A 21,870-nucleotide genomic window follows, 5' to 3' on the forward strand; every position below is an offset into this window, starting at 1 on the left:
TGATGTTTGTATATGCAGACCCATCACACGACTTTTACCAGAGATTTGCTCTTCAGTCCCCAAGGAAGTGGAAGAGGGTGCGTTTGCTCCCTTGGCCTTCTGTGCTGCAGGTAGAGCTCTGCTGCCTCTCACGTTTCTCAGGTGCGCCCTTTGCCTGCTTCCCATCAGCCAACAAATGCAAGGTGCTGAGGGAAAGAACAAAGGATAGTAATCTCCCTGTTCTCAAAAATCCTATTATCTGCTTGTTGAAAACAGACATACACATATGAAAAGATGACTAAATATGCCAGGCAGTAAATGTAAAATGCCATCTGAGTTGAGTGGATGACATATCCAACATGAGTTCAGAGGCAAGGCCAAGATCACTTCCAGCTGTGGTGGTCAAGGCAGGCCTCACAAGAGGGAGATGTGCATGTAAAACTGGCCTGAAGGGCAGACCGCCTTTGGACCTGCAGGGAGAAAGGGTGACAGTCACAGACATGGGGGAGCCACACCCACCTATAGGCTGCATGAAGAAATGCATGCTTTTTAAGTGCATTCTTGTTAAAGGTTTTATGTATGTGCTCTGCCTTATCAGGTGAATTAGGAGTAACACATGCAGTGTCTGGGTGGGGGCTGTTGTGGGCCAAGCTGGGCCTTGCCTGCTGGTAGGTACCGAAGTGGTGAATCTGGATGGTATGGGTGAGGGTCTTGAACAAGCTGTTTCAAAGTTTAGTGGGTGGGTGAGATAGTCAGAACCCTGCTACCACTGAATTCATAAATTTATTTCTGAACAAATAATGGTGGGTAAAATTAGCAGACATCTGGAAGGGGCACATATTTCAAAGTTATTTTGGTCTGATCTATAAAGCACACTATGAGGAATATGATTGGTAGCTGGTCTTAATAAACAGTTAGTGGGTTCTGCCTGCCTGAAATGCAAAACAGATGTATCTTTGTTCTTTTAAACTGACTTTGATGAATAAACTATATGTGACGTCAGGTCCTAGCTATTGGATGTCTGAGTCCTACTCAGAAATATTTCAGAGTATAAAAAAGTTTCCATGGTCAACACTGAGAGAACAAAGTGAATTCCAGCCGCACTGCTGTTAGCCTTGAAGCAGGTTCAGAAATTCAGAGGGGACTTCATCCAACAATCCCTTTTGGTAATTGGAGGGGCACTGTTTCTCTCTGCCACACCCAGGCACCCTCACATTTCACAGCTGTGAGCTCTGAGGGCGTGTGGTTTTCGGCTGTCACTGCTGGAGCTTTGTGATGGTCTTTATTGCTGTTTTGCTTTTTTGTACAAATGTTTCCTAAAAGGGCAAAATAGGATTCTGCAGCAGTGATCCAGTGCCTGGAGACTGTGTGATGTTGCCATTTCCCCCAATTTGTTTGGTTATGAATGATGCAGGATTTTTAATCATTAGCATCTTGGCTTTGCTGGGTGTTTTTGGCAGACTGGCCCTTCAGCCAGCCCTGTGCCGCACTCCGGGCATCAGGAGACCACTCTGCAGGTGTTTCATCCATAAACAAGCATCAGCCACGGGCTCCTCTTTCTTTTTACGGAAACCCTTTGGAATTTAACTTTCAGATACAAATACTTGGAGCAGGTGGCAGCTGAGGCGCGTGAGAAGGAACTGAGAAGCCGGAGTACGAGCCGGGGCAGAGGTGACCTCTCCTTGGACCTGAGCTCACCGGCCGTCCCTGCCTCCCCCACCCCTCAGAGCTGGAACCCTTCATCTCTAGATGCACAGGAGGCTCTCACGGGATCCTCCTCTTCTCCAGGAACACCTCAGCATCCCCAAGGTGAGTGTCGGGAGAGCAGATTGTGCAAACTAATGCTGAGAGGCAACTAAGGGTGAGTCAAGGCACTGACGGCAACCTGGGCTGCCGCTCATAAACCAGATGTCTGCGGAGCCACTTATATTGAAGTCAGATCGTTTATAAAGATCGTCAGTGTATGATCATTGAAAAGGGAGTGCATTGAAAATAAGACTGACTCTGACATTTAATCCTAGACTACAGGGTATTAACTTAGTACTCTGTAATTTGGGTATTATTTACTTACTAGATATGCCCAATAAAATGACCACTTTATATGTTCTTTCCCTAGGAATTGTCTGTGTGGCTTAAGTTAAACTGATGGAGAATAAAATTAATCAAAGCAAGCTAGGAAAAATGTTGACCTGGTGAAAATAGAAGTTAAACATTGAAGAGAAAAAACTTGAAAATAGTAACAATGACTGGCACGTGGTTGGGATGTAGATGCTTGTGTGCAGACAGACAGGCTCTCCCTGGAGAAATGCCCTGTCATCTTAGCTTTATTTGGAGAAGAAAAAATGATATTTTACACTGCAGCCTTGGAGCATCAGATGTTTTCCTGATTAGTCTGTGAATTGTAAGCCCATTTTCTTGGGCACAGGCACCTATGCAACTTGTGTTGATGGACATACAGCTGGCAATGTTTGGTTTAATCTAGTGTTATGGCTCCCACCCTTGATGTAAACTTAGCTAACTGAAGATAACAGAGACACCAAACTTTTAACTCTAAGAGGGTTGACTAAATATGGCATAAAGTTTAATTTAAGCAAGGCAGGACTCCAGGACCTCAGCAGAACTGAATGTAACGGAACACTCTTGCCTGTCCGATACTTCACTGGCTCTCCGAGCCTCAGGGCTCATTCTGCATGAGCAAACTGGCTCCCCCACAGCTTTCCATCACTTCCAGTTACTCCTGGTCCCTGAACCGTGGAAGATTGTCCCAAGCAGATGGCTCAGTCATAGATGAGTAATGCTGGTCTTAAAATATTGAGACTCAGTATCAGGAAAACAGACTGTTCTATGACAGCTCTGTGCTTTCCAAACCCTGCCTGATATCACTGCTTTATCTAAATTGTGGAATTTCCAGAGACAAGATGAAAAATATTCCCCTGCAAAGTTGTAGTTTAGCACTTAATCTTGGGACTTTTAACTCTAAGGGTTGTGCCTCCAACAGTTTACAGAATGGTTGTCTAACCTGTGAAATACAGAACAGTTCTAAGGAATTGAGAGGGAATTGTCTGTATAAATATTGTTTGTCCTCAAGATTTTTAATCTACTTGATATTTCTGGCAAAAAGATGGTTTTTCAAGTATTTTTGTCCAGCTACAGTCAAACTTGAGGCCATTCCATCCAATTAAAATGACAGAATATTTTAAACTTCAGTAAGAACACAGGAAATACGCTTTTTGTATATACATAATATGCATTTGAGGGAAATAAAGTTATTTCAGTATTCTTTCAGGAAAATAAAAAGCAAATGTCATTTTTGCCTACAGAGAAGCGGTGAATAGAGACTGAGAGTGTTTGACTAAAAGCACACTGTAAATGACTTCTGCATCTGAAAGAGGAATGTTAGACTTGAATTCAGATATAACTACAAATTAATACATTAGTATTGTGTGATGTTCCTTATTCCTTAAAAAATTTTTTAAAAAGCAGTGGCTCTTTTGGAACCTATGTTAAGTAATTATTCATCATATGTTAAGTAATTATCATCTAAATCATTTGAAACCAGCAAAGTATTCTAACATCCTTGTCCTAATACAAAATTGAATTATGCAATTGGAAATTATAGGTGTATTAGAAGAAATGCTATAAAATCATGGTCTCAGAGAGAAGAGCTGAGGCTTCCTTCTGATTTGGAGACCTTTGCCCTCATGACAGAAATACAGAGTTGTATGATACTAATGTTTTTCTCATCCTACTTTGTTATCATTCTTTGAAACATTCTGCTAGCATCCAATTAATAATTTATTCTTTTCACCAGGTCCCATTTTCACATGCTCAAAGTAATGTTTTGCTTATCCCTAACATTTACAATATCCCAACATCTGGAGGAAGAATAAAAAATATAATCACATATCCAGATGTTTATCCTGCACCAAACACCTGGCATTATGTGGTCCAAACGTGTCAGTGGTTGACTAGCTTTTTTTCCTTGTAGAATCATAGGATAAGAATGTACTTTAAATTTCTGTAGTGCTCTGCCCCTTCCTCCCAAATGCTACTACTTAATGCCTTGTCTTGCATGTGAGTAAGTAGGACAGATGTTGTTATCCATATTTTTTATTTTGGTATCATTAATATACAATTACATGAGCAACATTGTGGTTACAAGATTCCCCCCATTATCAAGTCCCCACCCCATACCCCATTGCAGTCACTGTCCATCAGTGTAGTAAGATGTTATAGAGTCACTACTTGTCTCTCTGTGCTATACTGCCTTCCCCGTGCCCGTCCCCACTACACTCTGTGTGCTAATTGTAATGCTTCTTTTTCCTCTTATCCCTCCCTTCCCACCCATCCTCCCCGGTCCCTTTCCCTTTGGTAACTGTTAGTCCCTTCTTGGGTTCTGTGATTCTGCTGCTGTTTTGTTCCTTCAGTTTTTCTTCGTTCTTATATTCCACAGGTGAGTGAGATCATTTGGTACTTGTCTTTCACTGCCTGGCTTATTTCACTGAGCATAATACCCTCTTGCTCCATCCATGTTGTTGCAAATGGTAGGATTTGTTTTCTCCTTAGGGCTGAATAATATTCCATTGTGTATATGTACCACATCTTCTTTATTCATTCATCTGCTGATGGATAGTTAGGTTGTCTCCATTTCTTGGCTATTGTAAATAGTGCTGCAATAAACATAGGGGTGCATATGTCTTTTTCAAACTGGGCTGCTGCATTCTTGGGGTAAATTCCTAGGAGTAGAATTCCTGGGTCAAATGGTATTTCTATTTTTAGTTTTTTGAGAAACCTCCATACTGCTTTCCACAATGGTTGAACTAATTTACATTCCCACCAGCAGTGTAGGAGGGTTCCCCTTTCTCTGCATCCTCACCAAAATTTGTTGTTGCTTATCTTTTGGATTTTGGCCATCCTAACTGGTGTGAGGTGATGTCTCATTGTTGTTTTAATTTGCATTTCTCTGATGATTAGCGATGTGGAGCATCTTTTCATGTGCCTATTGGCTATCTGAATTTCTTTTTTGGAGAAGTGTCTGTTCAGATCCTCGGCCCATTTTTTAATTAGGGTTGTTTGCTTTTTGTTTGTTGAGGTGCATGAGCTCTTTGTATATTTTGGATAGCAACCCCTTATTGGATGTGTCATTTATGAATATATTCTCCCATACTGTAGGATGCCTTTTTGTTCCACTGACAGTGTCCTTTGCTGTACAGAAGCTTTTTAGTTTGATAGAGTCCCACTTGTTCATTTTTGCTTTTGTTTCCCTTGCCTGTGGAGATTTCATAAAGAAGTTGCTCATGTTTATATTCAAGAGAGTTTTGCCTGTGTTTTCTTCTAGGAGTTTTATGGTTTCATGACTTACATTCAGATCTTTGATCCATTTCGAGTTTACTTTTGTGTGTGGAGTTAGATGGTAATCCAGTTTCATTCTCTTACATGTAGCTGTCCAGTTTTGCTAACACCAGCTGTTGAAGAGGCTGTCATTTCTCTATATTATTCATATTTTACCAAGGCCCAAATAGGTGGGAAGATCTTGATGGTACCATGCTGAGAGTAGAACCAGTGTTTTGACTCCCTGGTCATTTTTCAGGGCATCATGATACCATGGTATTTGTAGTAGTGTTCACATTAATGCCACACTATCCATTTGCTTACCTTCTGCCTAATAAAACTCCCAGTATAAAAACTGTGGCATACCTTTAAGAAACATATTTACCTAAGAAAGGAAAAACAAATATGTGTTACTGAATTATATGTTTCTCATGATTTAAGGTCACTTATGGGTTCTTTTATTAAAACTCCTTACTTAGATTCTAGAAGACTTTTAGTAGCAGAAGATATGGAAACATAAAAAAACTTCTTTACCTTTTCTCTTACAAAATATATTTTAAAAGAGGAAAGGGCTAATGATAAAATACCAATATGATTATGTGCCATCTAGTGAGATATTGCAGCCAAAAACCTTCCCAGCTAAATCTGCTATGACTTTTGTATAAATCACGTCACTACCCCCACCATCAAGGCAATGTGTGCTTGAATTATTTTCCATCTGGCCCTCTGTGTCTCATAGCAGATGTTTGTCCCAATACTGCCTAGAGTTAGTGGTGTTGGTCTGAATATTTTTCCTCTGTGTGAATCTACCAAACCTATGTGAGAAAAAACATACACATGTGTTCTCATATACACTCTGCTGTAATTAATAGAGACAATCAGGCCCAAATTTAGGTAAACATGGAAGGGCCTCTTTTTCACCTATTGCTTTAATTATCCCTTCCTTATTTTCACTGAGCCCTGGTATACATCAGAGTATCTAAGAAGTTTATTTCCTATTATTTTAAGATAGTCACAGATGACTCTGGAAGTGAGTTTTTCTCACTAACCATAGAAAAAGTTACAGCACTCTTATTGGGATAGAATTCTTCCATATGACTCTTGAAGAAATTACTCTGAGGATTAAAAATAATACAATCTAGGTACCCATCAATGAAGTCATTGTAACAAGGGAAGCTGCTGTCCTAGTGAGTGTCAGATCCAGGTAGCCTATTTCATGGAAACAAAGTGGAGAAGACCACTTACCTAAACACCAAGTGTTGATAGTAGTCCCCGCAGGGAGTCCCAGGGTTAAGCCGCCTTCCTTGGAGGCTAGAACTGTGTTCCTTCGTTGCCCCCTGGCTTGCCTGATTGAAACCCTCCTGAAGCTGAATGGAGAGAAAGGAAGGAAGAAGGAAGCTGCTATCAAGAGTTTACAAGTGGTTTTCACCCACTTACATAGCCGTGAAAGCACACACATGGCTACGTTATTTTTCTTAACTTTAACCCAGTACTCTCTATATTGCACCCAGTAATAATACTTTAGAGCTCTGTTTGAAAATCTTACCACAGTATATTAATTTAATGTCAGGTAAAAGTAAGTTCAATAGTGATCTTTTATTCTACCTGAAATTGAACTCAAAGATATTTCAAAATATCTCATTGCTTCTACCTTCTACCTGGAGGTATAAAAAAATGGCCTCTATGGGCATGGTCTCCCCACCAGCATTTACCTGGAGTCTAAGAAATTTTTGACATGGTGTGTTCATATTTTCTTTCACAGATCCAAGCGTTTAAAGTACTGGTAAATATGTCAATTCTCTAGCTTCCTGATCCTCACACCTTCACACCTGGAAATAAAATATATACATAGTTATATTGTGAAATGCTCAGTTTGTTTAAATGAATAAAGATTTTTCATGTAGGTATCATTCATCATCATAGCTGTTGTCATTGTTACCAGTCACTGACTGAGCATCTTTGTCACTTTCATTGTGTAACATGTTTTGAGTCTCCTTCAGGTGTAGATATTCTCCTGGGTTATCTGATCCATATAGCAAAAATCAGAAACATCTGGTATCCTATTTCCAACTAGCACAGGAGCAATGGAATATCATCAGTCATTGGCCCAATGCATGCTGGTTCCCTTGCATAAAGCTTTTGGACATTTCTAGTCCAGTATTTCATGCACTGGCAGAAAACGAGATTCTTTGTGGTTCTGTGACTCAGGGCTACCGCACCTCCCCATTCCTTACCTGATTGCTCTGCTTGATGCCATTTGGTCCATGAGACAAAATCTCTCAGAAACTCTACCCAAGGCCAAGGCCCTGCCTGCTACACCTGCTGTGGAACTTTTTTGAGAGCCTTTGCTAATTATTGAATTTTTCTGCCTTGCCATTTCTCTGCCTCTAAAAATGGAAAAAGGCAAAACTTTCCTTTTATCCTCCTAAGGGGAGTAGCAGTTACCTATACTATGTTTTCTTGTACTGTATTTTAAAACATTAAATAGTTTTGAGTCCTTTTGAAGTAGACAAAATATGAATCTTACTTATGTATACTTAAGTAAAGACAAGATACAGAATGGCATTTGGACAGTTTTAAAAAAATGGTATTATGCCCTGATGGACAGTGACTGTAATGGGGTATATTGGGGGGACTTGGTGATGGGGGAGTCTAGTAAACATAATGTTCCTCATGTAATTGTAGATTAATGATACCAAAATAAAAATTATAAAAAAATTTTTTAAAAAAGGTATTATGTGATCAAATGATAATTTCATAGATAGCAATTAGATATCAAAACCAATGAGCAGTCTGAGATTTTCCCCTACTTGTAAGCTAACAAGTTAGCCTGCCACAATGTTATGGATGTTGGCAGAAGACGTGAAACTCCTGGGTCAGAGACAAAGGACTTTATTACTCATAGCAATAGTAGTAGCCAGAGAATCAGCATTTGTGCCATTTCATCAAGCCCCACTTCCCACAAGGTGACATTATCAGGCCCTAATGACACCTATACACACACACTGAAAGAACCCTGAGCTTAGGGACCCTATGTCTTTTATAGTGGGCAGGAGTATGTCTTCTCTTTGTCTCAGAGGGAGATACTATCTTTCTCACAGTGGGCTATAAGCCAACGAGCCCTTTGCTCCAGAAGGTCTTCCAAGACATTTGCAATGCACACATCCTTTGAAAGATAGTCTAAAACAAAGTCTATGGTACCTCTGCTTGCAAGAAACATGAGAGACTCATGGAGATTTGTTTCCATGCATTGGGTTATAATGTTTTTTAAGCAACCTTCACAATCAAATTTGCATACTAAAATCTGTTTAATGTAAACAAAAAATTCAAATTTTGAACAGCAGTTAGCTTGTTTGTTTTTATTTGACAAAAAGAAAGCATCAGGAGTTGTAAGACCCAGTCTGGAGCAGGCCTTGGGGTGAATAAGCTTCTGAAGGTGCTAACAGGAAATCTGGAAAGACATCAGTGCATTTCATTCCAAGTGAGAGCCTTGGATAAATGCTTCCAAGTACAGAAAGGAGACCTTCACAGAAAGAAACGATGAGCATTCTTCAGTCAGTGTGGTCCTTTGAATTTCCAGAGTCAGTTACTGAGACCTGGAAAATAACAATGAAGAATAACTCTCTGCTTCCTTCTACCATCCAAGGTCTGTGGTCAAGACCTTGATCACCACTCAGCCATCTCCACTTCTCTTTCTTTTCAGCATCCCTGCTCACAGCCCCTGCCTTACCTACACCTACTTCTTAAGACATTTATACAAAATGAAACAGTGCTTGCCAGCACTGTGGCAAGATAATCATACATCGGTTTTCTGCTTCCTAAAGTATGCTTTTTCAAGAGAACTCCTGAGTTCAGTGACCCTGGAATGCATCTTATCTACCCTGAACATGGCATGAATCTTTAGACTTCTGAAGCTGAAATTTCCTCTGAGAAAGCTACCTCCACAGATACACTGGGAAGTTCCAATAGCTTTTTGTTGACTTTCTAGATTAGCAGCTCTGGATCCCTGTGTACCTTCTAGATAATCTCTAGAATCAATGTGTTATTTGGCTTTCATGTCTTCTACATTCCTTGTTACTATTTCACATCATTGGTCTCAAACTTTCTTGTCATTTTGTTTTAGTCTTCTTACTGATTCTTCTTCTCCTGCCCCCTAATTGTTGGGTTTTTCCAAGATTTCTCCCCTAGCAAATCCACTCTTTTCCTGAGACACCCTCAGATTGCACCATTGCATCACCAACTGTGATTTTTTAACTACCTCTCATGTGCTGAAAACTGCGAGGTCTGCTTTTCCAGCCATGACCTTCTTGAGCTCAGGACACATGAACGCTGCTCAGACACTACAGACTTAACAGGTGCTGGGGGCATTCAGATAGGAGGTATTACCCATCTCTTATCCATAAAACACTTACATCCAAACCTGTTCATATCTTCTAGTCTTCACCTGGCTAAGACCATATCTGTTGGCCTAGTTATTTAGCCAGAAGCATTCGTATATTTTACTCCTCCCTCAGTGTTCACCCCTACATCCACTCAATCAAATGTTCATAAAAAGCAGCCTCTTTCCTGTCTCCCATTGCCCATGCCTTAGTCTGTTCTTAACTGTCTCTGATCTGGACCATTTTAATAGCCTCTAATTGATCTTACATCATCCAGGTCCTTAGCATCCTAACCAAAAAGAACATATCTATATACCTTGTTTATAAAATCCTCTAGTGGCTCCCCATTATCTACAACATAAAGTTAAGCATCCAAGATTTTGGTTTTCCAGTCCCTTCAACCTATTCAGCCTCTTAACCAACGCAACCACCCCCTCATGTTATATTCCATCAGTACCAAACTGCTATTAGTGCCCAAAAGGTGCCGTATCCTCTCTGGGGTGCCTCTGTGCTTGAGCGCTCTCTTCTGTTGGTGCCTCCTAATTGAAACATTTTTTCTGAAGCCTCCTTTGATTCCCCCTTTACATTTCCCTTACATCTTGTGTGTATGTTTGGGGTTGTATTGTTCAAGATGCAGGTCTTATCTCAGGGTATATGAAATAATTGGTCCCCCTTCCTCATCTTTGTGCCCTGCCTGCACTCATCTTTGTTATTGACCAATGCTAGGAGCAGAATAAGCATTCAGTAAATGTTTTATGAGCTAATGAATGAACAAATAACATGAAAAAAGAAAGCAGACACATTAACCTACAGAGACGGCTGTTTCTCCTATATCCAGAAATGTATTGCATGAGCTAGGATACATCTTTGACTATATCCACTCTGTAAAGACTGAAAGAAATGAGAGTGGCCTAATAGAAAGATGGGACTTTTGCAAAGAGGTAACATAATATATGTGGGCCATTTCTTTCTGAGGATCTAACTCTAAAAGAGAGAGAAAATTCAGAGGATGATTCTTGACAAATTGATAGAATACTTCTTTGACTGCCCTTTGAAATATCCCTTATTTTACAAAATAACACAATGTCATTGTATCATTTTTTTCTCCATGTCTTTTGAATGAATTTGTTAACAAGTGCAGATAAACTGAGCTACAAAATGGAAAGCCACATCCATTAATGATAGTGAATAGGTATAAATGAAGAAGGGTCAACTCTTTTGGGATGAGAGTATAAAAGTAGGATTTCTAGTTGTACTACAGTTATAGGCCTGCTGGTTTTGTTTAGGCTTGGTCAGACTCTACTGGCAAGAAGAGCTAATATTTTCTTTAGGTATTAGTTGTTTTAATCTTATAATGTCTCTTAGCTATGACTTAAGAAACCTCTTTAGCCTGAAAAATATTTTAGGAAGATGTTTCTTCACATCTGACTTCCTTGTGCCTAGCACAGTGTCTAGCACATGAGAGGTCTTGTAAATATTTATGGAATGGATGAGTGTTCCTGTTAATCACATTAGAACATCTAATTAAGAGTACTAATTAGATGTACTAATCCTGCTAAGCCTAAAAAAATGAATTAGCCAAAAAACTCAAGTTCAGTCTATTTGCTAGCTGTTATTATTCAGGACTGTCCGTTTTAATGCTAGTGTATCCCTTCCAAAATAGTACTTTTTGTTCTGGTGTCATTGGTGTATCTGTCTGGGACTTGAAAAGAGCTAAAGGTGTTATTGAAATGGGTCGCCAGTTTGGAATTAGTATCTTCATCCTCAGGCAAAGGCTTACCTTCCTATTTGCTTTTGTAAGAAAATGGGCATATAGTCAACCCAGGAGTTCTACTAGCCACACTGGGCACAAACAAACAAATATTGGAGTTGGTCCTGTTTGGCAGTGTTTAAATCAAGACTAGTCTTGTCTTGTCTATTTGACTTTAGAAGAGTAATTTAAACAAGCTCAACATAAGTCTTCATACCCAGGGGTTGATGTTTGGGTTCATATGGTTCAAGTTCAAAAAAGAGCAATAAATGACACAATAATCAAATAATCAAATTGCTTTTCATTTTCTGTTTATAGTGTGAGATAGAATCTATATATTAATATTGGAATAATTGGACCTGAAACTGGCTGCTGCTTTTTGTTATCTATATGGTACTGCAGTGGAGTTGTACATGTGTTTTGACCAACATATATGCTCCATCAGAAGCATAATCTGAGTGGTGAAGGAGATAGTGGAAAGTAAAATGTAAACAGTGTCTATAATCCTGCTCAGTATCCAATTCAGTTCTTTGTCCCCAGGTGAGCATGACACGAGGGCCATGGATCTACTTTTCTCATGAGCTATACCAGACTCTTTTGTGCCTGTTGTAGTGTGAACAACTTGCTGCACCAAATGTGATTTTAGAGTTTCAGGATTTGTATTTAGGAAATATGGTCCATGACTACAAGCCCAGCACTTCTTACACAATTCCACTGAAGCTGAAAAGAAACCTTGATTGTTGAAACTATGAGGGTAGGTATGGAACCTATAAAGTGGCATCTTCCAAAGGACTTCTGAAGGTAATTTTCACCATGTATAGTTTCTATCTCAAGAAGTGGCTTAAGCCCCAACCTATTTAGAAAATCTAGATCTGAATTTTGATAACAAAGCTGGGCTTAATTTTGAAGGCACACAAATTCCTTAGACAGATGATTCAGTATTTTGCAGGTGATAAAGTGTTTCTTCTGTAAAGCTTGAAGAGTCTGAGTTTGTGCGCATCCTAATGATTCCCTTAGAGTGTGTTTAGAGCAGTGATTCTCAACCCAGAGCAGTTCTCCACCACCCACTTTCAGGGGATGTTTGGGCATGTCTGGAAATATTTATAATTGTTACAACTGGGGAGAAGATACTATTGGCCTATAGTGGGTAGAAGCCAGGAATGCTGCTAAACTTTCTGCAGTGCATGGGGCAACTTCCCACAACAAAGAATTATCCAACCCCAAATATCCATGTTACTGAGATCGAAAAACCCTACTTGAGAGTAAATCTGAGAGAACAGCTTTGCAAGAACTGGCCCAACACCAAAGGCAAAATCTAAAAAATTTTCAAAGTTATGAGACTTTTTTCTTGGGAACTTTTTCACTTTGTATGATTAAACCACAAGTTTAAAGTTGATGGTGTTAGTAACTAGCTCTGAACTGAGAAGGTCCACTGAATTTACCCAGTTTGGAGCAACTATTATAGAATTGGCTGGCCTAGCCCTTGGCTTCATAAGATGTGCCAGAAATCCAAGTCCTGGCAAAATCATCGAGGCACCATCACAGATTGAAATCAATTGAAACCACCCAACAACTTATTAAGTTCAGTTCTTTCTACCCGCAATTTATCTCTTCAAAGAGAAATTGCATGACAAGAGATTGCAATTGGACACTCTGGACTCAGCTGTCATGGGCAGTGATGGAAGCAGAACTGGAATGCTCATGGTCACTGTATGTTTCGTTGGCCTGTTGGCTTTTTCAGGAATGGTTATATACTTCTCCTTTGAGCTTGAATCACCTACCACCCAGTGTCACATCTTGATTAACAGCCCAAGCTTTTCAGTCAGGCTGATTGATGTTCAAATCCCAGCTCTTTTGCATTTGCTTTGCCTGTCAGTGAGCTCCTGCTGGAAGAACACTGAGCATGGCCAGAGGGTGCTGGAGGGTGGCCAATGAAGGGACTGTTAGCAGGGATGTGGAGAGGGTCACAGGACCATCGGAGGGTGGGGAAGCTCCCAGACACCAGCAGCAGAGGGAAACTGTCAGTGTTGCCCCCACCTCCAGGCCTGGGAGAACTTAATGAATGGCTGGCACTTAGGAAGAGCTGTAGCTGAAACAGGGTTCTGACAACCTCTGCAGAACTGTGGCCCCATAAGAAGAGAGCAGGGCCTAACCATTCTAGCCTTTCCTTCCTCCCACCTCTGCTGCTGCCTTGCAGGGTGCCAACCCATCTGAAAGTGAGAGGGTGTAGACTCAGGAGGAGCTCTCTGTAGAGGCCAGCCTCCCAGGGCACAGAGCAGAACAGAGAAGGGGTCTGAAGGAGCAGTCTGAGAGTCCCCGGCCCAGCTGGGTAGCCCTGGACATTCCTTATCCTCTCTGAACATGCATCCTCATTTCTCATTTCCTCATTTCTCACTCTACTCTTCATATTGCTGGTATGAGAAGTAAATTGGCTGATTTGAATCAGGTTCCTAGGATGTAGAAAGTGCTTGATAACACAGCAAGCAAGACCTGATATCTAGTGAGATTTTCAGGCCAGGTGAGGAGTGGGTGGTGGGCTTTTGGCAGGATGAAGAGAATGAGCTAGGGTGAGTCAGTGTTTGCCAGGGCCGAACTGGAACAGGAGGCGAGCTGGCTGAGGTCCTCCAGGCCTGCTCTTTCTCACCTTCCCAGTCTGGAATCTTCCTGGTGGTGGTTCCCTGTCCTCTGACTGGGTCCCCTTTTATACTCTCTCAACAAAACCACTTAACTTTTCCTTCTTTACCTGTGGGATGGGTTCCTATCCTGGCTTCCCAGCTCTCTGTCCTATAATGTCTGTTTCCTTTGGATAAAGAATTCATTCCCTTTAGTGGCCATGTCTGGGTCATGAGTCCTTCCACAGGATGGTGACAACAAGGTTCCTTGTTACTTTCTCCTGAATATACTGTGGAACTCTTCCTTCTTATTTCTTCCACATTACATCCATCACCATATCCTTTATGTAGTTTAATTTTGATTTTTTTGCTCTCATATACTCCCCATAACTCTGACCTTAAAATTTAACTTGAAGCCCTCTGAATCAGGCCAGCGCAGGTTCTAGCCAAATACATTTTTCTGGCCTTTGCTAAGTGTGTTCTGGCAGTGCCAAGATCCCATCAGTCGGCTCTCTCAGGATGTGGTCTAGGAAGACAGATCCCAGCTTTGGACACCTTTTATGTTGCCAGGCATTTCTTGCCATGTCCTTCTTTCATTTCCATACTCACCCACCAGGAGAACGGCTGCCTGGGTACCTGGCCCAAGTCCTCCTCTGCCCAGCCCGAGATACAGGCAGACCATTGTGTCCTTCTTCTGTTGGAGGTGGTCAGCAGGCATGGGTGGAGAACCCTGGAAGCTCCTGACATGCATGGTTGACTTATCACTATTATTTCTGAGCCTGTCTCAAAGGCAGGGTGCAGAGCCCTTACAGGTATGTGCATGGGAGTGGGCAGCCTGCCACTTCCTGCCTGCCAACTGGGCTTGGGCCTTGGCTGTTCCCTCTCAGCTTGGTTTCGGAGGGCAGTAAGAGAACCCTCCATGGAGAGGGCATGAGGGTTTGGAGGACAGTTAATGTGAAGTGCTCAGTAACAGTGCCCCAAGGGGAGCCAGCAGCGTTGCAGCAGCTCGGGCTGCCCCCAGATGCTAACATGCTCTCTCTCTCTCAGGGGCCCTCTGGGATGAAAACCTTTCCACTGTCCAGAGTCTCAGCCACTTCCCCAGGTGTTCTTCTAGTGGAGTTTTTGTTCATTTTTCTGCTTCTATTGAGCCTCACTGACTGGCATTCACCTCTTCTTCCTTTCTATCCACAGGGTTTGCTTCCTGGACTGTTTGCTCCACTTGAGCAACTGGGAGCTTTACCCATAGCTGCAGGCATACCTCAGCTGTCCTGGCAGGAAGCATGGTTTGCCTGTGATGCAGCTGTTGAAGGTCCTCGTAGACTAAATGAGACATGGCTTCTGTGAAGCAGCCATCAGTGCCCTTAGCATAAAGGCCCACATCCTTTCCTCACGTTGCAAGGCCCCTGGCCCTAACCCCTGCCCTTTCAGTCCTCCAGCATGGCCTATGCTGCTGGTCTCTGCACATGCTCTTTTCTCTGCCCAAAATGTTCTCATATCCGGTTTCCCCCCTTTTCGTCTCTGGAGACCCTTAAATTTTGGCACAGAGACTTTGTCCCTTCTGAGGCCTTGCTGAAGACCCTTGCCGTCTCCTCCTGGGGCATTGTGCTTTTTCTCTCAGAACAGACATCACATTTATAAATATTTTTAATTGTGTCTGCTGGAATCCGAGGGGCTAGGATTTCCCTGTGTCCATGGGTGGTTGTGCAGCGGCCAGGGCAGGGTGTGCAGGATCGCTCTGCTCCTCTGTAACCTCGTAATGACAGAAGCTGGGTCTCATGTGTCACTGTGTTCTCATCGCTGGCACCATTGTTGGGCCAGAGAAGGCTCATGAAATACTGCGAGTAGCAACTGTGGGAAGTTGTGAGCAGTTTTCACCCCCTGGTGTCGACAGATACCTTAGTTATCTTTAGGATTTTTCCTGCAGATGTATATGGTTCCTCCTGTTTCCTGGGAACTCAGCGAGGGTGGATGATACTTCTCCCTGTGTCTGCCTAGAGTACAGTCAGCCTGGGTTGGGCCAATGACTCAAAACGAGTGTGTGTGTGTGTGTGTGTGTGTGTGTGTGTAGGGGTGTGTTGGCCAGTGGGGTCCTGATGAAACAGAATGGGAAAGGGAAACAGAAATGTCGTGGGACTCATCATGCAGTCTCGGGGTGTTTCCTGAGCATCAGGGAGAACTTAGTGAGTAGGTGCTGGCCCAGGACTCTGCTGGGGCTCTCAGACAGGAGAAGAAGGAGGAGAGAGCTTGGCTCTGGGGGACTCTCTGCCCCTGTCATCCCTATGTTTGATTAATACAGCCAAAGAAGGGCTCTGCTGTGAATCTTGGGTGCTCCTCCCAGGGTCTCCCAGTCACTTGTCATCCAGTGCCCTTGCTTGGGTGCCTGGCCACATACCACCGTGGTCCCCTTTGGTGGGCTTTTATGTTCTGGTTTCCTAGCCAGGTGGAGAGCCCTCTGAAAGCAGGGATGTGTGTTACACTGATGACACACACGTTGCCTGGTACAAACAGTGCAGAGGAGGCCAGGAATGAGCAGCTATGTGTTTGCTCTGTCAACTTTGCTTTTTGTATGCTTGACTTGAATGTGTGTGAATATTATTTAATTTGCTCATATCAGGACAGCCTCAAATGCCATCGATTTGCAGTCAGACCTTCTGGATGCTGAGCCTGTATTCGGTCAGGAGGTAGTTTTGGAGATGACGATCTGCCCAGCATTAATGAAAAAGAGAAACCACCCACAGACATAAATTTCTGACTTCATAAAGTTCAGTCCTAACATATGGGGATGAAATAGCCCAGTTTATTCCCAAGAGTATGTGGCTTTCTGGAGCTTGTATGTGCATTACACACCTGTCCACACAGCCACCGCCTGGCTTATCAGGGCCCAGAGTCGCTGCTTATATAGAAGGAAGCCCGACCATGGGGTGCATATAGACTGAAGTCAAGCAACCATCAAATCATGGATCCTCCCTACTGTGCCTACCTGGCCTCCTGGGGATGGTGAGTAGACACATGCTTACGGCAACAGCTGCCCCCAACTCCCTGTCGGTGATGAAGCCACACAGAGGCACCCTTGCCAGTTTCCGCCATATGCTCACCAATTAAAGCTCAAATGCCTGCCACATGCTAGACTGTTGGAAACACATTTTTGTTTTGATGTGGCTATTCTGAAGTAAATGTGTGCAAGAACATATGCTTTCTGTCAACCAAATGATGACACTGCTATTGCTAAAACTATGCTTTTGCTGAAATGAATGGGGCTTTGTATCTCTTTGCTAAATACTCTATTTTCAAATGAAAAAGAAATTACCATAAAAATTCCTTCAACACCAAAGGGAATTTTTCTCAAAGGCATGCTCACTCTTTTGCTATACCCACCCCAGGTTTTGCTCTTAAAGAAAAGTACCTGACACGCCCATTCTTAGGCACATGGGCTCACAGTTCTATGCCCTTTGGCTTCCTCCTGCTGCTGCCAGCCAGTGTATCTCTACCTGGAAACTTGCCCTCATATCACCAGTTCCTGTAACCTTCCCTCTTGGGGACACTCAGAAGGGACAGCTCGTAGATGGCAAGGCCTTTTCTATCCCAGCCTTCCTTCCTTCAGTCTCCCAGGGAAGCAGGTTCCTGTACTAGGGTAGAGTCCCCAGCAAAAGATACATGATGTATCATCAAGCCACAGGCATGCAGAGGGAAGAAGCCCTCCACCTTCTACACCAAGTCCTGCCTGAAGGGTACTGGGGGGATCCCCATGGAGGAGAAATTCTTTCCTGTGATGGTTGGAAGTTACCCAACAGCATAAGGAGAGGCTGGCATTGCATCCTCCCTGCTGCCTGCCTCTCCAGTTCCCTGACTCATTCTCAGAGGAAGGTGACCTGAGAACAGATGAGTCAGGGGTCTTGATCCAGTCCTGGCAGAACGATATCTTGCTTGGGAAGCTGAGGGAAGCTGGGCCTCCTGCCCAGTGAGGCCTGAGCTTTCCTCTCCCATAGTAATGCCACCACTTCCAGCCTACTAAGGGGCCTGTTCTGCTCACCTCGATTCTAGCCATCCCCACTTACCTCAACTGGCAGGATGCCTCCACAGAGAAAGAGTTCCCCAATCTGCTTTTTTTTTACGGAGTCTGGGCAGGTCACTTACAGTTCCTACCACATGCAGATCCTGCCTGAATTTCTGTGCTGATTTGAGTAGTGTATGCATAGGGCTGAAGTGCATACTTGGGGCTCACTGTGAGGATTCCAGCACTGCAGCCTTGCCCAGCTCTGAACAGCACACCCTCGAGAGTGACCCGGCCTCCCCTGCCTTTCACAGGTGCCAGTTGGGTCAGAATTTTTTGTATTCTCCATCAGTTGGCTATGCATCCACAGCTCACAGCTGAGAATTTTGCTCAGCAAAAACATGCAAAGTCATACTGTGCCATCTCCCTTCTCCCTGGAGATGCCATGTGTGGGAGCATGAGCATCAAATCTTCAGTCTTGTTAGGTTTACAGGCAGTTTTGTGCCCATGAGAGAGTCTCCTAAATAGCTTTCAAAAGTATGCACTAACTGTGCATTATGAGCAAACATAATTCAAGCAAAGGGTGACAGACCTCACTGGTTTAACCAGCGAAAAGACACTGGGCTTGATTCACTGTGGATTTTTTTTCTCTTTCCCTGAAAAGACAAAGGGATCATGTATTAGTTTTCTATTTCTGTGCAATAGAAATATGAATTTCCACAAACACAGTATTTCAAAACAGCACCCATGTATTATCTCAGAGTTTCCACAGATGAGAAGTCCAGCATAACTTAACTGGGTTCTCAGCCCTGGGCAACACAAGGCCACAGTCAAGGTTGTGGCTGGCTGGGCTCTTCCTGGGAGGCCCGGGGAGAGTCCAGCTCCAATTTCATTCAGGTTGTTGGCAGGGTTATTTCTTGTGCTCACAGGGCAAAGGTCCCTGTTCCTTGCTGGATATCAGCCAGAGGTTGCTCTAGAGGTTTCTAGAGGCTACCCACATTCCTTGTCATGTGGCCCCTCCACGTTTATGATTTCTCTTTGCTGCTAATCTGAAAACATTCTGCTTTTATAAAGCTCACTGGGTTGGATCAGCTCATGTGGATAATCATCTCTTAAGGTCGAGTGACTTGAGACCTGAATGCCTGTTGCACAGGCCCTTTCCAGCGGCGCTTCAGTTAGTGTTTGATTGAATAATGGGGGGAAGGGAGTCCTGGGGGCCATCCTTAGAATTCTACCTGCGCAGACAGTGCAGAGCAGTCAACCTCAGGCCCACTTCCCATTGGACCTTTCCAAGAAATTCCTTTTATGATTTTTAACTTCCTTGTCCACCAGCGAGCACCGGGTGCCCTGAGCCCAAAGCGGAGGCAGAACCAGAGGCAGAGGCCGAGGCAGGGCAAGTCGCCCATGAGGCCCACGGGGAAGTAGCCCGTGCCCGCGTGGGAGCCCTGGAGCATGAGCCGGCGGAGCAGGCAGCCCTGAGCGAGAAGGAGAGGCAGAACGAGGGGGTGAACGAGAGGGACAACTGCTCCGCCTCCAGCGTCTCGTCCTCCAGCAGCACGTTGGAGAGGGAGGACAAGGAGGACAAGCTCTCCCAGGACCAGGGAGCCGGTAATCCGCCCCTTTCCACATCGTGCCCAGGGAGCCCCGCGGCAGGCACTTGGTTGGCCGGCCTCCGAGGTGACCTCCTGGCCGGGTCCCCTCACTGGGTCGGTTCACTGCGTCCGAGGTGAGGAATGTAGCCAGGCCAGAGGCTGGCCAGCGGCCCCTGCCCGGTAGGAAGGCAGCCCCCCTCGGCCCATTGTGCTGTTGTACCGCCAGTTCTACAGGTGGGAAAAGAGCCCACACGGGAGGGCAACCGAGGACTTTTGGTGAGGACTAAGCCCCAAAGGAGAAATTCCTTATTTTGTTCAACAATTGTCTAGTTATTAATAGTAAGTGAAGCTATTTTTCTGATTTAAATTTAGAGACACATCATGTTATCTATTCCCTTGAAAGAGGTTTTTAAATGAAGTGTGTTAAACCACTTGACTGCACATTTCAGACCAAAGAAATTGTTCAAATGAATCATATGAGCACTCTGGACAGTGTGAGGAGCTCAGTTGCTCTACTGGAATATTCATAATTTAAGTAATTTTTGACAGTATACTCAGGACTGTTTTTTTCTATGGTACAAAGTACATGCTTTTCCTTATGAAATTATGTCTTTGTGGTATTGTATCTGATATTCAGGTAGCCTGTATAATGGTGACTTTCTCAAGGGACAAAATGGAGTACTAGTCCTCACTAGGGACTCAGGTAGGTTGCCACAGAGGGTTGCAGGAATTGTAATCCATTCAGATAACCATTTGAATTATGATTCATATGTGACGCCACAGGGCTGCTTTTTTCCTACCCATGACTTCTGTGCTGTTAGAGTGGCAGGGAGCCACCTCTCTCAACTACTCTCCTCACCAGGAGAGTAAGCCTTACAGCCAGCCTGCAGTAAGCTACAGAGTGACACTCGCAGGGGTTCTACATTTTGGGCCCAGAGACAGCATGAAGGTTCCAGGAAGGCATGGGCCAGTGGCTTAACCCACGCATGGCTTGTTAGCTCACAGATTAAGAATACATTGCCTCTGAAGCATGGATGTGTGAAAGAAAAATGAAAGAATGAAGCCAGAGTATTCCCATGAGGACTGTCAATCAATGGCTTTGTCTAAAATAGTTAATACTTGAGTTTTTACCAGTTATAATGTGTCATTAGTTTTTATTCTCTAGATTGCTGGTCACTATGATGCAGTGAGACAGGAGGACTGGAAGACTTTATTAGTTTACATCTTAGGAATTACTGCACCGAAAATCTTGTGTCTGGTTGGTTGAAGATGTAGGTGCTAAGAGGTATCACATGTATTGATACCTAAGTTATTTTAAAGTCAGATTATAATTAGTCTCCCAAATTCTACTTGTTGTTTTCACATTTAATGGAATTGTGACCCTAGGATGGGGTAACGGGTAGGTCTTCTTGATCAGTTTGGCCTTAAATCATGTTATGTTTATTAGGAATAGATTTAAGAATAACTAATTGTAACTAAGTGTAGCAGGCCTAAAACCTATCAACAAGTTGGATTAGTAAAAATAAGCCAGGGAACAGAACTTTCTTGGATCAGATTGCCCAATATTCTTCCAAATAAGGACAACTTTCCAAAAATGGGGACTCTGTTCCCAGTGAAGAACCATTGACTTTCCACCAAAAGCTGGTGGTGTCCAAGTGCAGGGACTCTGGAAGGCTTTGCAGTGATTTTTTTTTCTTTGCTTCAGTCAGCTGGTGTTAAGAGAGGTGACCATGTTTATTAGTTGTGGCTTATTAGTTCCTGAAAAATCCTACTGCTCACAGGCACTGTCAGCAGCTGTGAAGTTAGGGCAGCTCTTGTTTTACAGAATGTTCTCAGTTAAATCACCAAGGCAATCTAAATGATTCCCAGTCTTATTTTTAATGATTGTCCCTGTGACTCAAGAATGAATTTGTTAGGACTTGAAAGAGACTCAGCTTACTCTGGTTGTGCGGTTTTACTTTTGTTTCATGTGTCCCACTTCATAGCATTAGTGTGAGAGGATTTACCATAGCATTAATCATACTTTGTTGTAATTACCTGTAATACTGTCCTTTGGCTCCACTAGAATGTAAGCTTTGTGAGGATAGGGGTGTCTGTCTTGTTCACTGTGAGTCTGTGCTTCATAGATGGGTGCCCAGAACATAGTAAGGTCTCACAAAACTAGTGAATAAATGAGTGAAGAGCCATCTGGCTAAGGGAGAAACTCCATTACTCCCAAGGCTTTCCTCTTATAACT

General features: G+C 43.2%; 1 protein-coding gene across 11 annotated transcripts in view; it reads left to right on the top strand.

Moving 5' to 3' along the window:
* Positions 1 to 21,870, top strand: part of FHOD3 (formin homology 2 domain containing 3) — a 523,260-nt gene that overhangs the window by 428,171 nt on the left and 73,219 nt on the right. For 7 of the 11 annotated variants that reach the window (XM_073212918.1, XM_073212919.1, XM_073212922.1 and 4 more), the window contains 3 exons: positions 1,574 to 1,788; positions 19,375 to 19,650; positions 20,272 to 20,337. In XM_073212918.1, coding sequence (XP_073069019.1) covers positions 1,574 to 1,788; positions 19,375 to 19,650; positions 20,272 to 20,337 — 557 coding nt within the window. The remainder of the gene's footprint in view (positions 1 to 1,573; positions 1,789 to 19,374; positions 19,651 to 20,271; positions 20,338 to 21,870) is intronic. The other 4 variants (XM_073212920.1, XM_073212921.1, XM_073212926.1 and 1 more) reach the window with 2 other exon arrangements.

Source organism: Manis javanica, chromosome 9, assembly GCF_040802235.1.
Source record: "Manis javanica isolate MJ-LG chromosome 9, MJ_LKY, whole genome shotgun sequence".
Classification (NCBI taxonomy): domain Eukaryota; kingdom Metazoa; phylum Chordata; class Mammalia; order Pholidota; family Manidae; genus Manis; species Manis javanica.